The 21,373-nt window shown below is 38.1% G+C and overlaps 1 protein-coding gene across 3 annotated transcripts in view; it reads left to right on the top strand.

The window, feature by feature from the left end:
• The window catches only part of SLC12A2 (solute carrier family 12 member 2), a 60,007-nt gene that overhangs the window by 6,987 nt on the left and 31,647 nt on the right, over window positions 1–21,373 (top strand). For all 3 annotated transcript variants that reach the window (XM_032674913.1, XM_032674911.1, XM_032674912.1), the window contains exons 2-9: window positions 12,114–12,233; window positions 14,169–14,244; window positions 14,849–14,944; window positions 16,443–16,582; window positions 17,222–17,332; window positions 20,295–20,403; window positions 20,850–20,977; window positions 21,066–21,150. In XM_032674913.1, coding sequence (XP_032530804.1) covers window positions 12,114–12,233; window positions 14,169–14,244; window positions 14,849–14,944; window positions 16,443–16,582; window positions 17,222–17,332; window positions 20,295–20,403; window positions 20,850–20,977; window positions 21,066–21,150 — 865 coding nt within the window. The remainder of the gene's footprint in view (window positions 1–12,113; window positions 12,234–14,168; window positions 14,245–14,848; window positions 14,945–16,442; window positions 16,583–17,221; window positions 17,333–20,294; window positions 20,404–20,849; window positions 20,978–21,065; window positions 21,151–21,373) is intronic.

The raw sequence follows: 21,373 nt of genomic DNA, 5'->3' as shown, positions 1-21,373 counted from the left end.
ACAAACCTATTTCCCCCGCTTCTTGGTATAGGTAATAGCAGTCACACTATGGTCACTTGTCACTACTAACAATTTTTTTAAGTAGTTGACTTCAAATGGTTTGCCTTTCAGTATTTTGGAAGCTATCCAGGCTTTGCAGTTTAAGTACATGGAAGTGCACTTCAGCATAATGATTATGCCTGACCAATTTACTGAAATTCCTTTTTATGCATAAAATCTGACTTAGGATGCATTATCTGTGGTCTACAAACTTAACTGACTCATGATATGATGATTAAAAGAGTAGAAAAATTCCTACCATCCATTTTGGTAAGGAGAGTTGTCTCTTGCATCTTCATTTTGCTAGTGAACTTTCCTTCTTTGAATTAACAGTTTATATTTCAGATTATTCAGTTGTTTGGTGGTAGGGTTTTTTTGTTGTTGGTTGTTTTTTGTTTTGTTTTTGTTTGGGGGGTTTTCTGTTATTTGTTTGTTTTTTTTAATTCAAAGAAAAAACCATGTCTGTTTCATCTGTAAAGTGACTGTGATGCTGGATTAGTGTTTCAGCTTAGTCTGACAGTTTGCATGGCAGAGACTCCTAAGACTGTTCTGAGTAATGCTGCTTTTGAACTGTTCAGCAGCTTTGGTTGTGCCAGTACAAGTGAGTGCTGTGCTGTGTGAATGTACCAGCTCTACTCAGTGCTGGGTTAGAGGCTGTGCTATGCTTGTATTTGCCACTTCATGGCATGGCATTAAAATTCAGGCAGTACTTAAATGATTTTGAGGATTATTTCAGTTGGCTTTTTAGCCTGTTTTAAGACAGTAGGTTAAATGTAATTTTTCAGGAACTGACTGCACTTGGAGCTAGACCTCTAATAAAAATGGGACATTCTATAAGGGTAATTGCTGCAAAGAGTCATTGGCTCCTTATCCCCCATCTCAAAGTGCATCGTTCTGTTTTGCAGAAGTGGATGAAAACCAAAAGGTGTTAAGAGCAAGAATGCCTGAAATTAACCTGTTTTTGGAGGTGGAGTATAGGAGATGACTTGTGTGCTGGTTTTTGCTGGGGTAGAATTATTTGTTTTCCCAGTGGATGTGTTTGGATTTGTGCTGAACACAGGGTTGATAATATGGAGATGTTTTTGTTATTGCTGAGCTCACAGAGAGATAAGGCCTTTTCTGCTTTTTGTGTTGCCCCACTGGCAAGGAAGTTGGAGGTGCAGGGGGGTTTGAAGGAGACACAGCTAGGATGGGTGACCCCAGCTGGCCAGAGGGATATTCCAGACCTTATGGCATCATGCTCAATGTATAATCAGCAAATTTGCAGATGACACTAAGCTGGGGGGAGTGTTGATCAGCTGGAAGGCAGGAGGGCTCTGCAGAGGGACCTGGACAGGCTGGAGGGTTGGGCTGATTCTGGTGGGATGAGGTTCAACAAGGCCAAGTGCCGGGTCCTGCGCTTTGGCCACAACAACCCCATGCAGTGCTACAGGCTGGGGACAGAGTGGCTGGAGAGCAGCCAGGCAGAAAGGGACCTGGGAGTTTGGATTGACAGGAAGCTGAACATGAGCCAGCAGTGTGCCCAGGTGGCCAAGAAGGCCAAGGGCATCCTGGCCTGGATCAGGAACAGTGTGGCCAGCAGGACCAGGGAAGTGATTCTTGCCCTGTACTCAGCGCTGGTGAGGCCACCCCTGAAGTACTGTGTCCAGTTCTGGGCCCCTCAGTTCAGGAAGGATATTGAGGTGCTGGAGCAGGTCCAGAGAAGAGCAACAAGGCTGGTGAAGGAACTCAAGCACAAGTCCTCTGAGGAGAGGCTGAGGGAGCTGGGCCTGTTCAGCCTGGAGAAGAGGAGGCTCAGGGGAGACCTCATCACTCTCTACAACTCCCTGAAAGGAGGTTGTAGCCAGGTGGGGGTTGGTCTCTTTTCCCAGGCAGCTATCAGCAAGACAAGAGGGCATGGTCTTAAGCTGTGCCAGGGGAGGTTTAGGTTAGATATTAGAAAGAATTTCTTTACAGAGAGGGTGGTCAGACATTGGAATGGGCTGCCCAGGGAAGTGGTGGATTCTCTGTCTCCGGAGGTTTTTAAGATGAGACTGGATGTGGCACTTAGTGCCATGGTCTAGTAACCACAGTGGTAGTGGATCAAGGGTTGGACTTGATGATCTTGGAGTTCCCTTCCAACGCAGCTGATTCTATGATTCTGTGATACAGTGGGGGGAAGGAGGAGGAAAGGGGGGATGTTTGGAGGGGTGGAGTTTGTCTTCCCAAGTAATCTGGGACCCTGCTGTCCTGGAGGTGGCTGACACCTGCCTGCCCATTGGAATCAGTGAATTCATTCCTTGTTTTGTCTTGTTTGTGTGTTTGGCTTTTGCTTTCCCTGTTAAACTGTCCTTATTTCAACCTGTAAGTTTTCCAGCTTTTACCCTTCCCGTTTTCTCATCAATCCCACTGGTGGGTAAGAGTGAGTGGCTGTGAGGGGCTTGGTGTTGGCTGGGGTTATATCACAACTTGGAAATCTGGTGTGCTCAAAACAACTTCTTGACAAGATTGAAATGGATTCTCTTTTGTACTTAATTGCAGAGCATTGTGTTTCTTGGACTGTAATTGAGAATGCAAAACTGCTCTGCAGGAGACTTGCTAATTGGATTTACTTCAGCCGTAGTGCAGTCAAGTACTGCATCTGCTTCATTCTGGGGTGTTTCAGGCTTATGTATTTCAGATGCTCATGTGAAAACTTTCCGTGCTCAGAGCCTGGATGCATTTTTCCTGGTAGTGTGATTTCTCCTTTCAGGAGAATGGATGTCAAAAGGAATATTGCAGTCAATGTGCAGTAAGGAATTACTTGAGTAAATCATTCAGAGTACAGTGGTTCTTCTGGAAAGGATCAAATACATTAGTGCAGAAGGGAAGGTGCATTCTTGAGGTGTGAAGTAGACTACCTGAAGTCTACAAGTAGACTTCCTCCTAAGCTGAATGGATTGATTGCCCCTACACTTGTGCAGGAAATCATGCTTCCTTCTGGCCAGATTAGTGGTGCACTTTTCTGTTAACTAGAAGTAGAGAGACAGGCAAAGGAAGTTTGGGCTTTTCTGGGGAGAGACTTGGGCTTTTTTTAGTTGGTTTTGATTTTTGTGGGTTTTTTGTGTTGTTTTGGAAGGGGTGTTCATTTAGTGGTGGGTTTTTTTACTGTGATAGACCATGTTGACTATTTCTTGTCAAAAAGGCCTGACTTTGCCTACAGTATTTCTGGGAGTGTAGACCATAAGCACTGTGGGTCTTCCATGGGGTGTCCACACTGCAGAGCTCCTGAACAGAGGTCTTTTTTTCATTTGTCTGTAATTCTCATGATCAGCTTGCCCAGAGTTTTCATATCATCTTCTGCCTGTGGAGGAATGTATGAATCAAGGTGTGAAGGTGTAGGGAGTTTTGTTTATTTTGCTAAGTGCTCTCTTTAATATTTTTGGTATGGAGGATGAAAATATTCTGTATTTTTCAAATAGGAAGGATAGTGCTCTTGCATACCTGCAGATGTCAACAAAACTTTGCTGCTGTGTCACATGCAGAAACTACTTCAAAGGAATTTGTCTGATCACACCATACTGGCTGTGGGCTTTCAAATTTCAGACTTAAGTGCTTCCCTTAGGAACTTCTCTTTTGGAAATATGGATAGTCCTTTCCTGTCAGGAAAGTTGCAGAGATTTGATTCTGAATGTCCTGTGCTGATTTCATGACAAGCAGATCAAATGGTATTGACACTGTCACTGTTTCCAGAGACACTGTTTAGTAAACTGCCTTGTGAGAGACTTTATTTTGATGTGGTGCTTAGGAAAGCATTGAATCATTTTGCTTAGAAAAGGCTGAAAACTCAAAATTCTAATAGAGAAAGTATACAGATGAAGGGATGAGCTCACCCTTGGAGTATTGCACAATGTTCTGATGCCTGGTTTAGTTGGGTGTCATAAAAGGTTGGGGGGGCTGTTGGGCACTGCCATGGCAATCAAGGTCATCAGGATCACTCAGGGGCCAGTGTCTGTCTATTTTCACCAATTAAAGTACTCTTAAGTGTGGGCAGTTTTGCTGTTACTTCACTTCTGAATTGATTCCACACTTTTTTCTTCAAGCAGAAGTCTACCAGATTGCATTTTGCATCCATCTCATTTTAGGACAGAAGGATGGTAATCATCTCCTTAAAGAGAAAAGCCTTCATGTAGTAAGCTTAGAGATTTGTCAGGAAAACTGTGTGCATGTATGACATTAAAGTGGTGCTAATATTCACAAACAAAGCTCCTATCTATGTAAGCGTACCACCTAGAAAGAACAAGGATTTTACTCCTAAGCTGAAATCAATTGCCTGAGTAAATTTCTTGATTAACAGTCTTGCTAGACTGGTTAATGCATCATCCTATTGTAAGAGTTGGAAGGATGAGTGTATTATTTTCCCTTTAAAATAATAAAAGTAAAAATGGCTTTTAAAATAAATATATATATATATGCATACACACAAAAAGTATTGTTTAATGTTTCTCTATTAAAAGCACTGAGTGCAAGACAGAAACACAAGCTGATGGCAGAGACGTAGCTAATTTTTCAGTTGACATGTTAATTACAACTATAAATTTCTTCTGTTTAAAATTGTTCTACTGTAATCAAAGTACAGCACTCTTTAATTTCAGCTTAAGATAACATTAATGTTCTGTGTTTGATGCAATCTGTTTTAAAATCTGTGGAAGTGGATTGCCAAAGGCATTTGCTGCTATGTTTTAAATGTGTAATTGTAGAGAAGGTAACATAGCCAAAGCACAAAGTTTTGGTCTCTTGGCTGCAAACCTGCAAAGGATTTCCTTTGGTTGAAGTGAGTAACCAATGGTTGAAGCTGTTCATGTTTGATTCCAAGGAATCCTGAGTTTTAAAAACTGACTGTTTTATCTGGGCAGTTTATCTCCAGTTGCTCCAGGTAACTTCTGGATACCATGTAATAGGTTAGTAGGCTTTTTCTGGTTATGATTGTAAAGATGCTGGAGTCAGAATTATGGTAAAATTTACTAATAGAATTTGTAGTTCTCTCCTGTTTTATAACCAAATAGTAAAGTACCAAAAATGACCACTGAAATTTCTGAGCTGCTGTCAACAAGCAATGATTAGCAATGTTCCCTGATAGTTTTTTGAGTTTGTTTTTTCAAGAAAATGCAGAAAAGATGCTTAGGCAGACTGAGGTATGTATATGTCCTGTGCCATGTTTTCCTTTGCATGTGCTACCTGACTGGGGTTTTTCCCCACTGGTAGCAGTATTAACCAGTCCAGCTTTCCATATAACTTCTGAAAAACCTGAACACCTGAATCTATTTTCTTAACTTAAAATTATTTTTAAGTTATTATTTTAACGAATTATCAGAAATTTGTAAACTGTCCCAGGTGAAAGATACTAGCTTGATGAGTAGCAATTTTTAAGTGAGAAATAATGCTGTTTGAAGCATCAAAGATTCAGACTTTTACATCTGTTGATAAGATGTAAATGGTGTAATTAAGATGCAGAAAGTCATAACCTGCTTTCAGTTTCAGAATTTACACTTTCATTGCACTTTCATCAGAATGAGGGCTGTAAAAAAGCATTAGCTGAGAGTTGTTAACACTTGTTCTTTGTTTCCAAACTTTCTCATGATTTCTGTGCCATTCTCCTTATTCCAGCAAAGTAGGAACGGTGAGGAATGACTAGAACTGCATGCAGTATTTAAAGTTTGTGTGTACTACAGATGTGTGTTGTGGGGGGTTTCCCATTTGATTTACTCATTCAGGATTATTTTTGTGGTTTTATAGGCTTTTCAACTGTTACTGTGTAGGAAGGTGATAGTTTTCTAAAAGTATTTAGGATTGGTCAGAAAAAGTTCTTTCAAGGGTAGTGGGAGATGTAGACAGCATACTTTTTTTTTCTTATGACTTTGCTTTCATAGGCACTGACTTTCAGTTGTGTCAGTTTCCCCCAGATTATTCTGTGTTAAGATTCTTCTGCACTGTTTGATAGGTCCAATTAGCAAATGCCTTTCTCAAGAAGTAACCGTTTCAGTCAGGTTTGGATATTGGTTGAGTATAGTTTTGAGGTTTTTGTGGGAGGGAGGCTTAGGTATAGTAAAAAAATAGCTCTTTGCCAACAATGGTATTGCAAGTGTTATTAATTTACAGAAGAGCCTGTCCAGTCAGACTGTTCTTTTAAGAGAGTGCTATGTAGAGTAAGATATTTTGAAACTCATTACCTATGATACTTCCTCCCTTTTAGAGCTTATATAGAGCTTAATTTCCTTACATGCACAAAAAAAAAAAAAAAAAAAACCACTTGAAAACTGTCAAACCTGGCAGAGGTGTTTTTCAAATTCAGTGTTAAAAACTCACTGTGATTTTTTGATTTTTTTGTTAGTCTATAAACAAACGTAAAAATGAACAGTGATTGTTTGAAAAACTGGTTACAAACAGTAGTCAGTGTCACCAGGTCAAGTCAAAGACTGGCGAGAACTTATTTTTCTTCTCATATATTTCAGTACTGAAATACTTCTGAATTTCGTTGCCTGACCAAGATTCCAGACTTTACTTGATAAAGTTAATGGGCTAAAGCGTTAATGACAGGACTGTCTGGTGTCCCTGGAGAACACTCTGCTTAAAACCATTCAATAGATTTAGGTGTTTTGGAAAGGAAGCTCAGTGCTCTTGATTTCTTTCACAGCTGCTTAGATAAAAGCATTGAAACATAAAAACAGTTTATCAAACTGACCCTTAGGCAAAAACTGAGAATTTCATGACTGCAAGCATTAGCATGCCGCAAAAGTAATGTTTGAAGAACAGATTTGTTTGATACTGTTTGGTGTCCTTCAGACAGCATTTAATTCCTAGTTTATTATTCTTTATCACACTTTATCGCACAGTATCACACCGTATCAGCCAATATCACACCTGTACCGGTACAGACTGTTTGCAAAAGTTGTAATTGTTATATCAGAAGTAAACAACTTTGCAGCAGAATTATTCTGTGCAGTTACTCTACGTGTGCAATACATCTAGCACTTCTAAAATATTTTATTCATATAATTAGAAATGTCATAAGTGGTGGGAGCTAGAATCCAAAAGTTCATTCTAGCAGGGAAAGTGGAAGGTTTGCTCTTTCAAGAAAAGAAAGTAGTTACTCTTTAAAAATCATGGTGTTAGTGTAATCTGAGGCAAAATGTCTAGTAATTCTGCTATACTTGGATAACTTTCTTTGATCTGTCATTGTTATTTGATCCATTGGATAAAGTGTGTTTGAATGAGAGAAGCAAAAAAACAAATGTTCATAAGCTCTTTTTCTGTGTATGTTTTGAGCTGTGTTAATTCTGAAAATATTCTGTCAGGTTATGTACTTGAGCAGTCATAGTCTTAACGGTGTGCAGCTGTAGAGTTGGGATATCTTGAGAGTATAATCTCTACAAGTAAGGATTCTTCCTCTGTTCAGACAGCTGGCATGCTACATCTGGATCAATACATTTTACTGCTTTCTTCCTCCCACAGTAAGGAATATTTTAAAATGGCAGTGACTACAAAATTTAACCTTTGGGAGATGAAAACAAGAAATTGTCATGGTAAGGTGTGGCAAACAGCTTGTCTGTAACACTGGAAGCTGCAGTAAAAGGCTGCAGAAGATGTGTGAAAGTTGCCCTTGTGAAGATGAGTTCCTGCAAACATCTCTGAGCTCAGAACTCCTGCTCTTGAGGCTCTGACTGCAGCTGGTGGGAGAGAGACCCATTGCTGCGCAGAACTGTTCTGTCAGTACCTCTTGGGGAAAGCTGGTTCTCAGGTGGCTTCTCTTATTTTTTTGTTCTCAGCAAGCGCGTTAAATGGTAAGAGCACTGTGCTCAGTGTCAGTATACATAGGTGCAAAGCAGTTTTAAATGGAAGCAGCTTCATTAAATGTGGTGGAATGCCATTTTTATATTTCCTTGCAGGAATTGGAGCTTGAAAATATAAGGCTCTTAATTTTCCTTAACATGATAGCATAAGCTGTTGGAACCAGCCTCAGTACTATATCCTACTAAGAGAGAAAAAGCTACTGTTTTGAAGCCTTTATGAGGAATTTATATAAGAACTCTGTACTATATGGCATGTGGTAACCCTGTAACTGGTCACACTTGAGAGATGGAAAAAGCGGTTAAATGCTCTAGTCTTAGCTGTTTCTTGGGCGTCCTCTTTCCACACAGGACTAGGGGTAATTGGATGGGTTAGCTAAAGGTTAATGACTACTAGGGACATACCGAATCAGGCAGTCCACAAAGACAGCAGTCTGCCTGAAGTACCACTCAGTAATCTTACACACAAACTTGCTTGTTGTCCTGTCCTTTACTTGGGGCTTCCAAGTTGTGATTTTTGAAAAGAAAACAAGAGCAGAAGACTTCACGTCTGTTTATTCTGGTACTACCTCATACAGTTCAATATAGCCAAAGTATGTTGCCATTAAGATGGAATTTAGATAGGTTCATTACAAACATGCTGCATGACATACACCACTATCAAGACCTCTTAAGTAAAACTAAATAGCAATTTTTACTGATTAGAAACTTTCCCATGCACTGCTGTACTCCAGGCTGTGTGTGAAAAATCTCAAATCACTTCTGGCTACCAAGTATTTTGTCATTACTAATCTACAAGGCTATTCACAGTTGGCACAAATAGCTTATTGTTATGATCCAGTACTGGAGATGAAATAGTAGATTATTTGTATTTTTCAGATACTGTGAAACAGCAATGCAAAATTCTGTGTAGGAGCAGAAATTAACTATTTCTTGTCTGAAGTCCTCTCAGTGTATGATAAATTGGCAACATGTAAATGTATCTTACTTTTCCTTTAACCGTGTAAGTAAACACCATAACTGAGTATTTTTGAACTGATTATTTTGATTTAAAAGTTGTGTCAATAAGAGCATTTCTGATCTGAAATGCTAAAAGCTCTTTTCTTTCCCCTATTGTTACACCTCCTCCAAATCCAATCTGTTTATGAACAGATCTCCTCCAATCTGTTTATGAAGATCTTATCGTACATGTATTGCTGTTCTAAGATAGTTCTGGTGCAGGTTTTTCCATTCAGTATGTGACTTGAGTAGAAGCATTGTATCCTCATGAGTACAAGCATGAAAAATACTACCCTGCTTGATTTACAGCTGAAACCACAGTGGTGCTTTCTTAATCTTGCATTAGAGGGCTGAACTTAGAGCCTTATGTAGTGGAATTCTTTTGTGCCCACACTGTAATATCTGTTCTCACTGGTGCTTTATTGGGCGCCCACTAGCACTGATAACCAGGAGTAACCTTTCAGTTATTACATTTTGCTTGTGCTTCAAAATATTTTCCTAAGAAATATTGCATTGTGTGGAGAGATGAGACATACAGAACAAAACTTCCTTGTGTTCACAGTGTGCTATCCTGGGGCTGATCTGGTAACTGATAACTCAGAACACCAGTTGTGAGCCATTATCTCCTTCCCGGAGTACAACAGGCTGAGCTATGGGGCTTTTTCCAACACTGCAGTAAAACATGTAGCTGAGACATGATGGTTGAGGTTGGAAGTGACCTCTGGAGGTCACCTTGTTGATTTGTGCAGATTCTACCAACACCTGGCAAGCCACATTCACATGCTCAAGTATATGATTCTTTCTTACATTAGATAATAAGATATTCTCCACCTTCTTGTAGAACATAAACATGCAGTAAACAAACTCGAAGCCTGTTTAAAAAAAAAAGAAACAAGAAAAAAACCCATTAACTACTTTAGTCCTAAAACAGTATTTTAGGACATGAAGATGCAAATTCCTTCTGTCCTTCCTCGATCCTCCCTGACTAGTCTTCTCAAAGAACAGTTTTGTTGTTTCTATTAGAGACATTATGTTTGTTTTTGTAATAGCAGATGTTGCCTAGTAGTGTCAGTTTTCTTGGCCAGAGCTTAAAAATTACATAGATAACATGGATGTTACAGTGTAGATTTGATTGTTACAGGTATAACGTGATGGTTTCCGTGACAAAGAAGAATGTGTTTTATATGAAGAAGTAACGAGTGGTTATGCAGTTATGTGCTTGACTGGCAGTTTTGTTGTAGTTGTGATCATGTTTTGTAATCTTTCCCTTGTTCTAATGCATCTTTGTTTCCTCCCCACTTCTGAAAGTGGGTGGGGGAGAAGTGGGGAGAAGAGAGACATGCATATGGAAGGATTTTTATGGTTTACTCTTGCATTTCTAGGCTATGGGACCACGGCAGTTGGTCTTCTCATCCTCTTCTGCTGTGAGCCTGAGTAGTGGGCTTTATGTTTCCTTTGTTCTGGTTTAGGCAGGTCAGTGTATCTGAAATGTAGCAGCATGGTAATTGTCTTTTTTTTGGTCCTCACTGTTCTTCTACCACTCTAATGGATCTAAATCTACCACTACTTGATTTGGCTTGAGTGCCTGAATGCAAATAATCAGCAAATCAATAGATTAATCTGGTCAAAGGCAGTGCAAATCTCCCGAGAATTACAGGCATTAGTTAGTTCTCTTTTGCCCAGAAGAGCTGCAGTTCAGCAGACTGTATAACTCCTGGTTTTCTTTTTGTCATGTGTTTAATATATGTAATACAGTATATATGCACACACATATATATAAAACACTTATATGTCTATTTTTTTAAAAATCCCTTCTGGAGTCGATAAAATGTACTCTTCAAGAAACCTCACTGTTAAAAGTAATGATCTGGAAACCGATCATGATTCTGCCTAGTGGTGGAAAGCTTATGCCTTACAGGATCTCCAGGTGTGTTACAGGTACGCATGGCTTTATGAGAATTTCATAATTCAGAGTCAGTGAGAGAAGCACTGACATGAATATGTCAGTGGATAAGGTTGACTTAATCTGATTTTTTTTTTTTAGATCTGTTTTGCGTGTTTACTGCTGGTTATAAGGGGCTATAGGTGGCATCCTTCGTAATAGACAGGTTTAGAAATATTTTCTCTTGATTCTGTACTTAGAGTATATTTGGTATTAATGCATCAAGAATATAAATAATTTATTAAATACCTTACCCTAATTCTTCAGCATGGCACATATTTCTTGAAAGCATTATTTGTGTCCACTCTACTTTGTGTTTTATTTAGCAAATGTGGGTTCTGCCCTTTACCTCATTGGGATTGAACCTCTAATGGTTTAAATGTTTTCTAAGCCTTCTGGTTTGCAGCCAGCTTCATAATACACTGCTTGAGCTGGTTTGTTAAATGGTATTCAGAGTCTTTCTAGGGTATCCATTCTTAATACTTGTTGCCTTGGATAATTAACATACTTTGCTTAGAGTGCTTCTTACAGATTTCTTACAGCAAATGTAGAAAGTATTTAAATGCTCAGGTGTTTGCTTGGCTTGGCAAAACAAAACTGCCTTTCAAGTGTATATAGACATAATTTTTAATATATATCAGATAGTTAATATTTCTGCATTGTGAGGTTGGGAGTAAAATTGTTAAGAAAAGCCCTGAGTCTGTCTTTGTCCATGGGACTGATGTTTTCTGCATCTATCATCCTTCCCATTTAAACCGGGAAAAGTGGGAAGAGATTTCTCTTCCCTCCTTTTCCCTGAAAAGCCAATCTCCCGCCCTTCTTCCCACCAGAGTCACCTTACAATGAATAGTAGAATAGTTTACAGAGAAGTGAATAACATATTTCCTGAAAATTTGATCAAATGACAGGTAGGTCTGAACTACAGGAAACGCTACAGCTGACATCAGTAACTTGTGGTAGAACAGTAAATGCTTCCAGATTAAGAAGTAAAACCTCTTGTACTGTAGAAGTCACTGCATTTGAAATCTTCTAGCCGTTTTTCTGAGACTAAGTGTTTTTTTAGGGGATGTAGAACTGGTTCTTGAAAATACTTATTACAGTGTCTTCTAACAGTTTGCTCTTGGAAGTTTGTTACATTCTTTGAAATCCGAGATGTGCGTTGTGCAAAGAACATAAAGGAACAGCTCAAAACTTCAGCTGCATCATTCTTTAATTTTTCTGTTTATACAAGTAGATGGGTTGGTTTTTTTTACAACAGAAGTATCACGTGCGCGCTCCGCTCTTTCAATCACATAATATATTGTCTTTTTGTTTGTTTGTTTTCCAAGGAGCCTTTTGAAGATGGCTATGCAAATGGTGAAGAAGGCACCGCAGCTGGGGAAGCAGCTGTCACTTACACACCTGATAGCAAAGGGGTGGTCAAATTTGGATGGATAAAAGGTGTATTGGTAAGTTTGATGTATTATACTTAAGTTTCTTACAGATATAATCTTTCTGATAATCATCTTCTTTGAGAGGTGTTGTGATAGTGCAGTAAACAAAAGATGATATATATGAGAGATGTGAAAATAATTTTAGGAAGGGTTGCTCCAACTTTACTGAATTTTAAGGAAGTAAGTACTTCAGGACTTCAAGTTTTTAGGGGATTATGGTTTCTTAGCACATTTTAGAGTTTAAGTTGCATAATTTCCAAGAAGGAAAAAGATCATATTAAGTATTCATATGTAGTAAAAAAAAAGTTTATGAATTTTAAGTGACAAATGTAAATGGAGAGAATACACTCAATGTGTGTCCACTTTGAATCACGACTGTGTGAAACAAAAAAATAATGTTTTGAGGAGAATACCTGTCTGTATATAACAAAACTTGACCAGGGTTAAATATTTAAATTTTGTTGAGCATGCTACAAAAAGTCATCTTCTAAGCTGTGGAAGTCTTTTGACACTAAATACAATGTAGTAATAGTGAAAAAAACTGATTTGGAGTAGTGAGAAATTATGGGTTGCATGGGAGTTTTTTATTATAAGTACATATTAATATATTTTTAGTATCTTGGCAAAGAGAGGGTTAATATGTATTCTCCAAAGCTCTGAGAATTTATAGTGCTGGCTGCAAACAAGGCAGTTGGTTAAAACATGCTGAACTCGAGCATTCAGAATACCTAACTTTAGTTCAGCTAATTTCCACTGTACATTAGCAACTTCCTAACAAGTCTTGAAGTAGCTACATTCCCTGCCTTGAAAGGAGAGTGTCTGTGGTAGCTGTGAAACCCAAATTCTGTATAGGACTATTCTCGTAAGCAGTGTTCTGATATTAAAGAGTTACAGGGTAAATGTTGCTGAAGGTTTCTTCCGAAGTCACTTTAAAATTTTCTAGATGGATGATATCATTTTTAATGGTTTGGAAGTTATAGTTAATATTTCCTAATAAGCATAAGCTGTGTGGATGAATATTTTCAGCTCAGGTGATCTGCATTTAGCAAAAGACTTGAAAACTTCTGTGGTTTGGAGAAGGTCTCCCTTCTCTTTGCAGGATTGATATTCTATTGATATCCTATTGATATCCTATTTAGGAAGAAATTCTTTACAGAGAGGGTTATCAGACATTGGAACGGCCTACCCAGAGAGGTGGTGGATTCACCATCCCTGGAGGTTTTTAAAAAGAGATTGGACGTGGCCCTTAGTGCCATAATATAGTAATTGGAGTTGGATCAGGGGTTGGACTTGATCTTGGAGGTCTTTTCCAACCCAATCTATTCTATTGTTTAGGTAAGAGAGAGACCCAAGATTTCTTTTTATTTTCCTGTCTAAATTCTACACAGTGTAAACTCTACTTTTATTGGGAGCTAAGGGTTTTAAATGCAAGGATTAAAAAAACATGCAACCCTCCATCCTGTTATTGCACAGCTGTGTTGTAAGACACAAAAGTTTTAGGAGTGAGAAGTTGTAGTGGTTGTTGCTTTAGTGCATTTCTTTTTGAGAGAGTTTGTGGGAGATCTGAACTGGGATTGTAGACCTCACAGTCATAGTAGACCTGTATCTTATTTTTAGTTATGTGTTCTGTAGTATGCATTTTGGATCCTGAAGGTTGGGGTCTAAGTTATTTTTATTGTTTGGTGAAGACATACTGCAAGTGTCAGATATTGAATTAATCTTAACTTTATCTGTGTTCAAGGTAGTAACTTCTAAATTTTATTTAGGTTCCTTTTTTTTTAATCAAATGTTAACTTGTCTAATAACAGTGTATTCTTGTGAAATAATTTAAAAAGTGGTGAGGAAAGACAGCAAGATAATTTCAAGAATGTTAAAAACTGAAATGAAAACCTAGTGAAAATGACTGCAGATGTAAGACCTAACCATTGTAAAATTTCTGTTTTATATTAGGTACGATGCATGTTAAATATTTGGGGGGTGATGCTCTTCATCAGACTATCATGGATTGTAGGACAAGCTGGGATAGGTACGTGTACTAATGCTGTTATTTTATTTCAGTGACTTTTAAATGTGATCCAAAAGAGGTGTTGATCCTGAGCTTACACTCCAAAAGGAGTAGAAAATGACCTTGATATTGCCCATTTTTATGGTAATTTACCTTTATCAAAACTTGAGGCACTTACTTAGACTTTTTCGTTTAGGTATAAGGCATGTAATTTAAAATGGGCATTTTTAATTCTTCAGTGAGCTGTAGAGATAAACTTTTGATCTCTGGTTATTGAAATTTGAGTGTAGACCATGTAGCATATAAACAATTCTTTTCAAAGACTTCCCTTTGTATTGGACTGCACAAAATCTCTGATCTGCAAAAGGATTATGTTTTCTTGAAGCTGAGGGATGCAGCTCTTACCTTGCTGATTTAAGAGAACATTTACCCAGTTTTATTTGTATCCTGGAAACTTCTCTTTACAAAAGGGGAGAGGAGAAGCCTTTTACCTGAATGTGTGGAATCATGCACAGTAAATTTGTGTTGTTTTTGCAAGATCAGGTATTTAAATGGAGTTAAGTTGAAAATCTGTATTCTTTAATACCACTGGGCTTACACTGTTTTCCCCCCCTTTTTCCAAAAGGTCTGTCTGTCTTGGTGATTGGAATGGCCACTGTTGTGACAACTATTACAGGACTCTCTACTTCAGCAATAGCCACAAATGGGTTTGTAAGAGGAGGTAACCCAACTTTCATAAAGTTTTTAAAGCTTTCCTCATCGTGAAGTGCACACTTTAAGGTTGCTGAGGAGAAGAGTCGTCTTTGTGTTCTGTATTTGACTGAACAGTCATATAAATAATGTTTATTTATCGACCAAACCGTCACGTAAATAAACAGTCATGCTAACAAAAAGTCACTAGTTAGCCTGCTAATTTGATCTGACTAGTGGCTTCTTTTCCACTGTGAAAGAAACATTATTCTTAACTTCTTGAATACAAAGCTTTTTAGGGATACATATCCAGGAATAATGGGGTCCTAATAGTCTCCTGCATCTGCACTGTGCACATACGCTTGTATGTGTTCATGTCCTAAAATAAATCTACACACAAGTAACTCTTCAAACACCTGGTTACCTCCAGCTTCCCTGAGGTTGATGGTTTTCATTCTCTTTCATGGTTTATGTGCTGTTGTCAGCAATTCGTATAAATATTTTTGTAAGTGGTTGGTCTAAAATGGTCAGACTGCTTCATAACATACAAGACTACTACTAGTAGAAAATGTGGTGGAATTAAAATAGAAACTTATAAAACTGTCTTCATTAAGGTTAAGAATGAAGAGAAAAGCCTCAGTATCACAGAGTAAGCAGATATAATGGGAAAGAGCAGCGATGAGCGTTAGCATTATGTCAAGCTTAGTTTCTAAGTGCCCTTTCTACTTTTTTAATTGTATTGTGCATATCAGATTTTCCCATTCCTATGGGAGCCTTTTTTTAGTCTCTCTTGAAATACAGTACTTCATTGGAAAATTTGAAGTGCTGAATGGGCAGCACTGTAGAATAAAATCACAATTGTTTCTATAAAAATCTTATACTGCAGTAAGATTTTTTTTTTTTATGTTACATAAGGCATTCAGAGTGTGGCCAGGCTGGCTACATACATACGATTTGCACAAGAAGTGTAAGGCAGTGAAATTAATGATTTCCTCACTCAATTACTTCAGACGGAAGCTGGAGGACTTTGTTGCTTCTAGAAAGCTTAGCTCTAAATTTGAGGAATATGCCTTTGCTACATTTTCTAATGCAGAAAACTCATTTAACACAACAGAACTTTAAGAAACAGATCTTGGAGGTTTGGGACTTTAGTGGGCTTATTACAGTTGGCTTTGCGAGTTTCTTGATCTATAACTAAAGAAGATGTTTAGTAGCAGAACAGTACACAAGTGCTTTCAGCAGTTTGAAGCAAAAAGCCCAGTAATACTGCTGTTTGTTTTACAATATGTTTTTTTACCCAGAGAACTGGTTACATAGCTGAAAAATATGATGTGGTGCATAAACTGTGGTTCAGATATATTTCTGACACTTCAACATGTCTGTCCCTAAAATACTGAGTTTAGGGCTATTTTCTAATAACATCAGGGAAGGTACAAAAATAAGTAGATTCTGGTTCATGTAAACATTAAATTACTGATGACTGACTGTTCTTTGGCTCTGTCATGTGTTTTTTTTTGTCTTTTTTTCAGGGGGAGCATATTACTTAATTTCACGAAGTCTGGGGCCAGAGTTTGGTGGTGCTATAGGTCTGATTTTTGCATTTGCCAATGCTGTAGCAGTAGCAATGTATGTTGTTGGCTTTGCAGAGACAGTTGTGGAGCTACTCAAGGTACACGGATGATAGTAGTCGTATTGATTACACTTTATGCAAGTTTGAGCTGTGATCTAATCCCAGAATGGTTGAGGTTGGGAGGGACCTTAAAGCTCATCCCGTTAAACCCCCTGCCATGGGCAGGGACACCTTCCACTAGACTAGGTTTCTCCAAGCCCCATCCAACCTGGCCTTGGACACTTTCAGGAACGGGACATCTACAGCCTCCCTGGACAACCCATCCTAATGTTTGACCACTCTTGCTGTGAAATGTTTCTTCCTTTTATCTAGTCTAAATCTGCCCTCTTTTAGTCCAAAACCATTCCTCCTTGTCCTGTCACTTACTACAAGCCCTGTCCAAAAGTCTGTCCCCATCTTTCTTATAAGCCCCCTTTAAATATTGCTAGAGCTTTCTTTTCCCCAGTCTGAAGGACCCAAACAACCCCAATCATTTCCATTTAGAAGATACATTGATGTAAACACAAGGCAAAAAAGCTATTTACTTGTATCCTTAAAGGGAATTTAAAATTAGTGAATTTGTGGTATAGAGATTAGCTACTAATAAATGACAGTAAATAAAGTGCTATTCTATAGATGTGAAGATAATTACCTGATGAAGTATATGACTGTGGTTTTTTTTTTTCTTTGTTTCATTAGGAAAATGGAACATTGATGATTGATGAAATGAATGATATCAGAATCATAGGGGCTATTACAGTAGTTATACTGCTGGGTATTTCCATTGCTGGAATGGAATGGGAAGCAAAAGTAAGGAACCCTGTCTTTTTCTTTTATTCTCTGCTTCATAATGCTGATTCCATTTTTGTACCTTGGTTATTTGACTTATATTTAATATATTTAGTGTATTCAGTACTTCATGGTGGTATGTTAGAAGTCAGTCAGTTGCTTTTTATGTAATAGCTCCTGTTTTGGCACTGGCATGTGCAGGTCTGGGCAGCATTTCAGTTCTTAGACCACTTCCCTTCATTGGAAGCTTAAGCATCTATGAGAACCTAAAATCCATCATGATCTACTCTTAATAAGTTAATGATATTGCCCTATTCTGGGCAACTACAGCACAAGAAGAAAAGGTAAGAACTTTAGCATGGGAATTTTCTCTTACTGCAGACTTCAGGTGAGTTCTGTGGATGAAAAGTACAGGAAGCCAGTCTAAAGCTATGTAGTTTCTGCTGACTTAAAACCAGTGTTCTTCCGTTCTCTTCCATTCTCTCCTGGTTTGGTTTTTACTTGGAAACAGCCAGACAGGGAGATGCATTCACTGGGCCCAGCAATGAGAGAGGTTTTGAATGTTTTTGGTGATGAATGTGTAGGAGGGTAAACCTACTTCCTTCATCTTGCTGTGGCTGCAGTGTCTTAGGTCAATTCTTTGTTGGTCAACTGTTCATGAAAACAAACAGTTAAGAGATCTTAGAGTACCTTAATATAGAGGTTGCCTGATTTTTTTTCTTCTTGGCATTATTAGGCACTGTAGTTTGCTTTGTTTCCTGCACGTGGTTGGCTTTTTCTGAATATCTGTCCATAGTGTGCTCAAAAATAATTGCGAAGAGCCTCTCACAGGGTCTCCCTTCCCAACTGATACTTGTATCACTTTAACTCTTATTTTCTGTGCTGAAGGAACTTCTTCATGAAGTGTTAAAAGTTTTTTATGCTCCTGCATCAAGAAGATGATGATATTCGTAACCAAATGAGTGTTTGTTGTCATGGTTGCTTCCAGTCCGAGAAATAGGAGTCATAGAAGTGAGTGAAGATCTACTACAGGGAGAAAAGAAACTTGCAGAAATTGACTTTGGCATGTACTTTTAAACTGAACTTCTGTAAAAACTGTTTACATTTCTCAAGTAGTCCTTCCCTGTCTGTAACCTCGAATTTGTAATGGTGTCTTTATACACCTAGCTTTGAACAATGCTGACCTCCTTATTCTGAACTGTGTAGTTTTTCCTTTTAATGAATTAGCTGTTATTTAACCCTGTGGCCACTGCCACTTCAAGTCACAGGAAATATCTTGCTTTTGCTGTGTACCATGAGCAATTATATAACAATTGCTTGCATGGAAATATCCCCGTTTAGTGTTTTTATATCAAACCCGAATTGTGGTATCACTACAGTGCCATCCTTACTAGGGAACGGGTAGCTTTCCAAAATCCAGTGCTCAGTTCAGAAGTCAAAGCTTGTCTTGGTTTCTGCCTCATGGAAGAGGGCCAGTGGGAGCAGTGATAAGCAACTGAATCTGTCAAACGAGCATTTCATGTGGGCTAACGTACAACTCAGCATAGCAAAACACTCATGCTTTCCTCTTGATTACGGTATCTGTGATGTTCTCCTATGCTTTACCCACATCTTAGAAAATGCCTTGGAAAGTGGAACAGGGGGAATCTATAGTAATGCCTTTGAAATAGATCTAAAAGCTAAGAGAGAGCGGTATTCCAGGGAAGTCTGTTTTGAAGAATGGCTTTTCAGAGTTTGTGATCTCTTACTGCTCAACTCCTTGTGTTGAAGGAGTGTATTGTGTTAGAAGCCCATTCTTTCAGTCTTTGAATTTAAGGAAAATACTCAGCAAACACCCCTAGCTTAAGGGAGAAGCCTAGGTTTGTGACTGGAAAAATCCAGTAACTTGTGACGATTGCTCTGTGATAACTTCATGTTGAATTCTCTGGTTTTATCGAAGACTTCTGTAAGCACCCAACTGAATCCTCGCACCTCTTCCCTATTCCTGAGGCTTTACAAAGATTTAGGTTTGATGGACAAACTAGTTTCTTCAGGTGGACTTTTAAATCTGCTCCAGGACATTATGCTCTGTTTATCACTGTTCTACCTTGTTTTCTTGGGAGGCTGTGTGAACTGAAAACTTCGACTTGTAGCAATGAGCAATGCCACATGCTATTGCACATTAATTTCTGATCCTAGGTGTGAAAAAAGTCTATTAATAGCTTTCCCTATGCCACTGGCACATGCCTTTCTAAGGAATCAAAATAACTCAGAAGATAACAGCAGTGTGGTTGCTTACTTAAATGTAGAACCTGAAGTATCTCTTCAATGCCTGTATTTATCTTTATTCACACTTCGGAGGTGTTGGATGGTTTAAAAGTGCTTTTTTTTTCCATTTGTAGGGTTCTGTGGAAGAGTGACTAAAAATCTAGGTTGTGATCAAAGAAGCCTCAAGAAAACTAGAAATTAACAACTACGTGTTGTAGTCTGCAATTCCATAAATACGTGCTGACAACATAAGAATGTAGCAAAATAACCTAGTTCATTGCATAAAGTAGGAAACCAAAGCTGTTTGATTCCAGATATAATAAAATTTTTAGTAAATATCACATACTGAAGTATAAGGCAAAGTATTATGATCACAGTTTATAAGGCAATAGTAGCATTTGTGTTGCATTTGGCTATTTTCATAGCCAAATTTGTTCTGGAAGGCCTATATATAGAGAAAACAGTTCGTTTAAGCATTCTGTTTTTAGACGTATGACTTTGAGGGATTTGGTAAAAATGAACTTTTGATTAGATATTAAACTTGGAAATTATTCCTGTTTGTTCATTAAAAATCTTTGTGCCAGTTCTCTCCAGCTTTCCTTATTTATTTGTGGAAAACATGCTGATAAGATTAAGCTGAATTTGGAATCAAGCAAACATTTACATTTTAGAGCACAACACTTGATACTGTGAAGAGAACAAGTTCTTCTGGGTGACTGCAGTCATTATGTTTCAGGCACAGATAGTCCTGCTGGTGATCCTCATACTTGCTATTGGAGACTTCGTCATAGGAACATTTATTCCTTTGGATAGCAAGAAGCCCAAAGGATTCTTCGGTTATAAAGGTATGCTGGAACAGTTTACAGTATTGCAAACAATACCTTTTTTGCAAAAAAGAAATCGGCTGTTAAAATTAAGTTTAATATAGATTATAGTCCCATTTACTATAGAGGTTTTTTTGTTTCCTGATTCTTTCAAAGTTTTGCAGTTTTGTCCTTTAAAGCTATTGGGCCAAAACTTGGTCCTGACTGCTTAATATTGAATATATTAAATGTAAAAAACCTGTATGATACTGTAAGTACTTTTTCTGGTTATAAAAGCTATTTAAGTTTACTGTGTTAATTTTACTTTGAGTCGAAGTGATAAATAAGGGCTCAACTGTTCTGCACTTAATTTTAAGAAGGTCATAGAGCTGTGACTTTCATCTTTTTCATGGGTCTAATAATGGCTGGAATGGTTTAATACTGTAACTTCTATAAAAATAGTGATAGACTTAAATCTTTCCCTACAGCTGAAATATTTATGGAGAATTTTGGACCAGATTTCCGAGAGGATGAAACTTTCTTTTCTGTATTTGCTATTTTCTTCCCTGCTGCAACTGGCATACTTGCTGGTGCAAATATCTCGGGGGACCTTGCGGTGAGTAGTGGATGAGCAAACACTGTTCATGACCACTGGAGTGTGCATTTATCTCTGTCATCACTGTCCACTGACATTTTTCTTTCAGGATCCTCAGTCAGCCATACCTAAAGGAACGCTGTTGGCCATCTTAATCACTACATTGGTTTACGTAGGAATTGCAGTATCTGTAGGTAAATAGAGAATGTTTTTAACTTTTATCCTTTCATGTTCATTCTGAGGATGTATTTTGATGTGGTTGTATGTAATTTATTACATGAAGCCATTATGTAATTGACTTCCCTGCACAGGAAAGTAATAGCCAAAGGTTTCTAATTTTTACTGTTGGAAATTCAGTTTTCAGCTGGTTTTATAATTTCCTGAAATATTTTCCTAAGACTGGTGACTGCTTCAGAC

This window comes from Chiroxiphia lanceolata, chromosome Z, assembly GCF_009829145.1.
Source record: "Chiroxiphia lanceolata isolate bChiLan1 chromosome Z, bChiLan1.pri, whole genome shotgun sequence".
Classification (NCBI taxonomy): domain Eukaryota; kingdom Metazoa; phylum Chordata; class Aves; order Passeriformes; family Pipridae; genus Chiroxiphia; species Chiroxiphia lanceolata.
The sequence above is the reverse complement of the archived record's forward strand: the minus strand, read 5'-3'. Positions and strand labels throughout refer to the sequence as shown.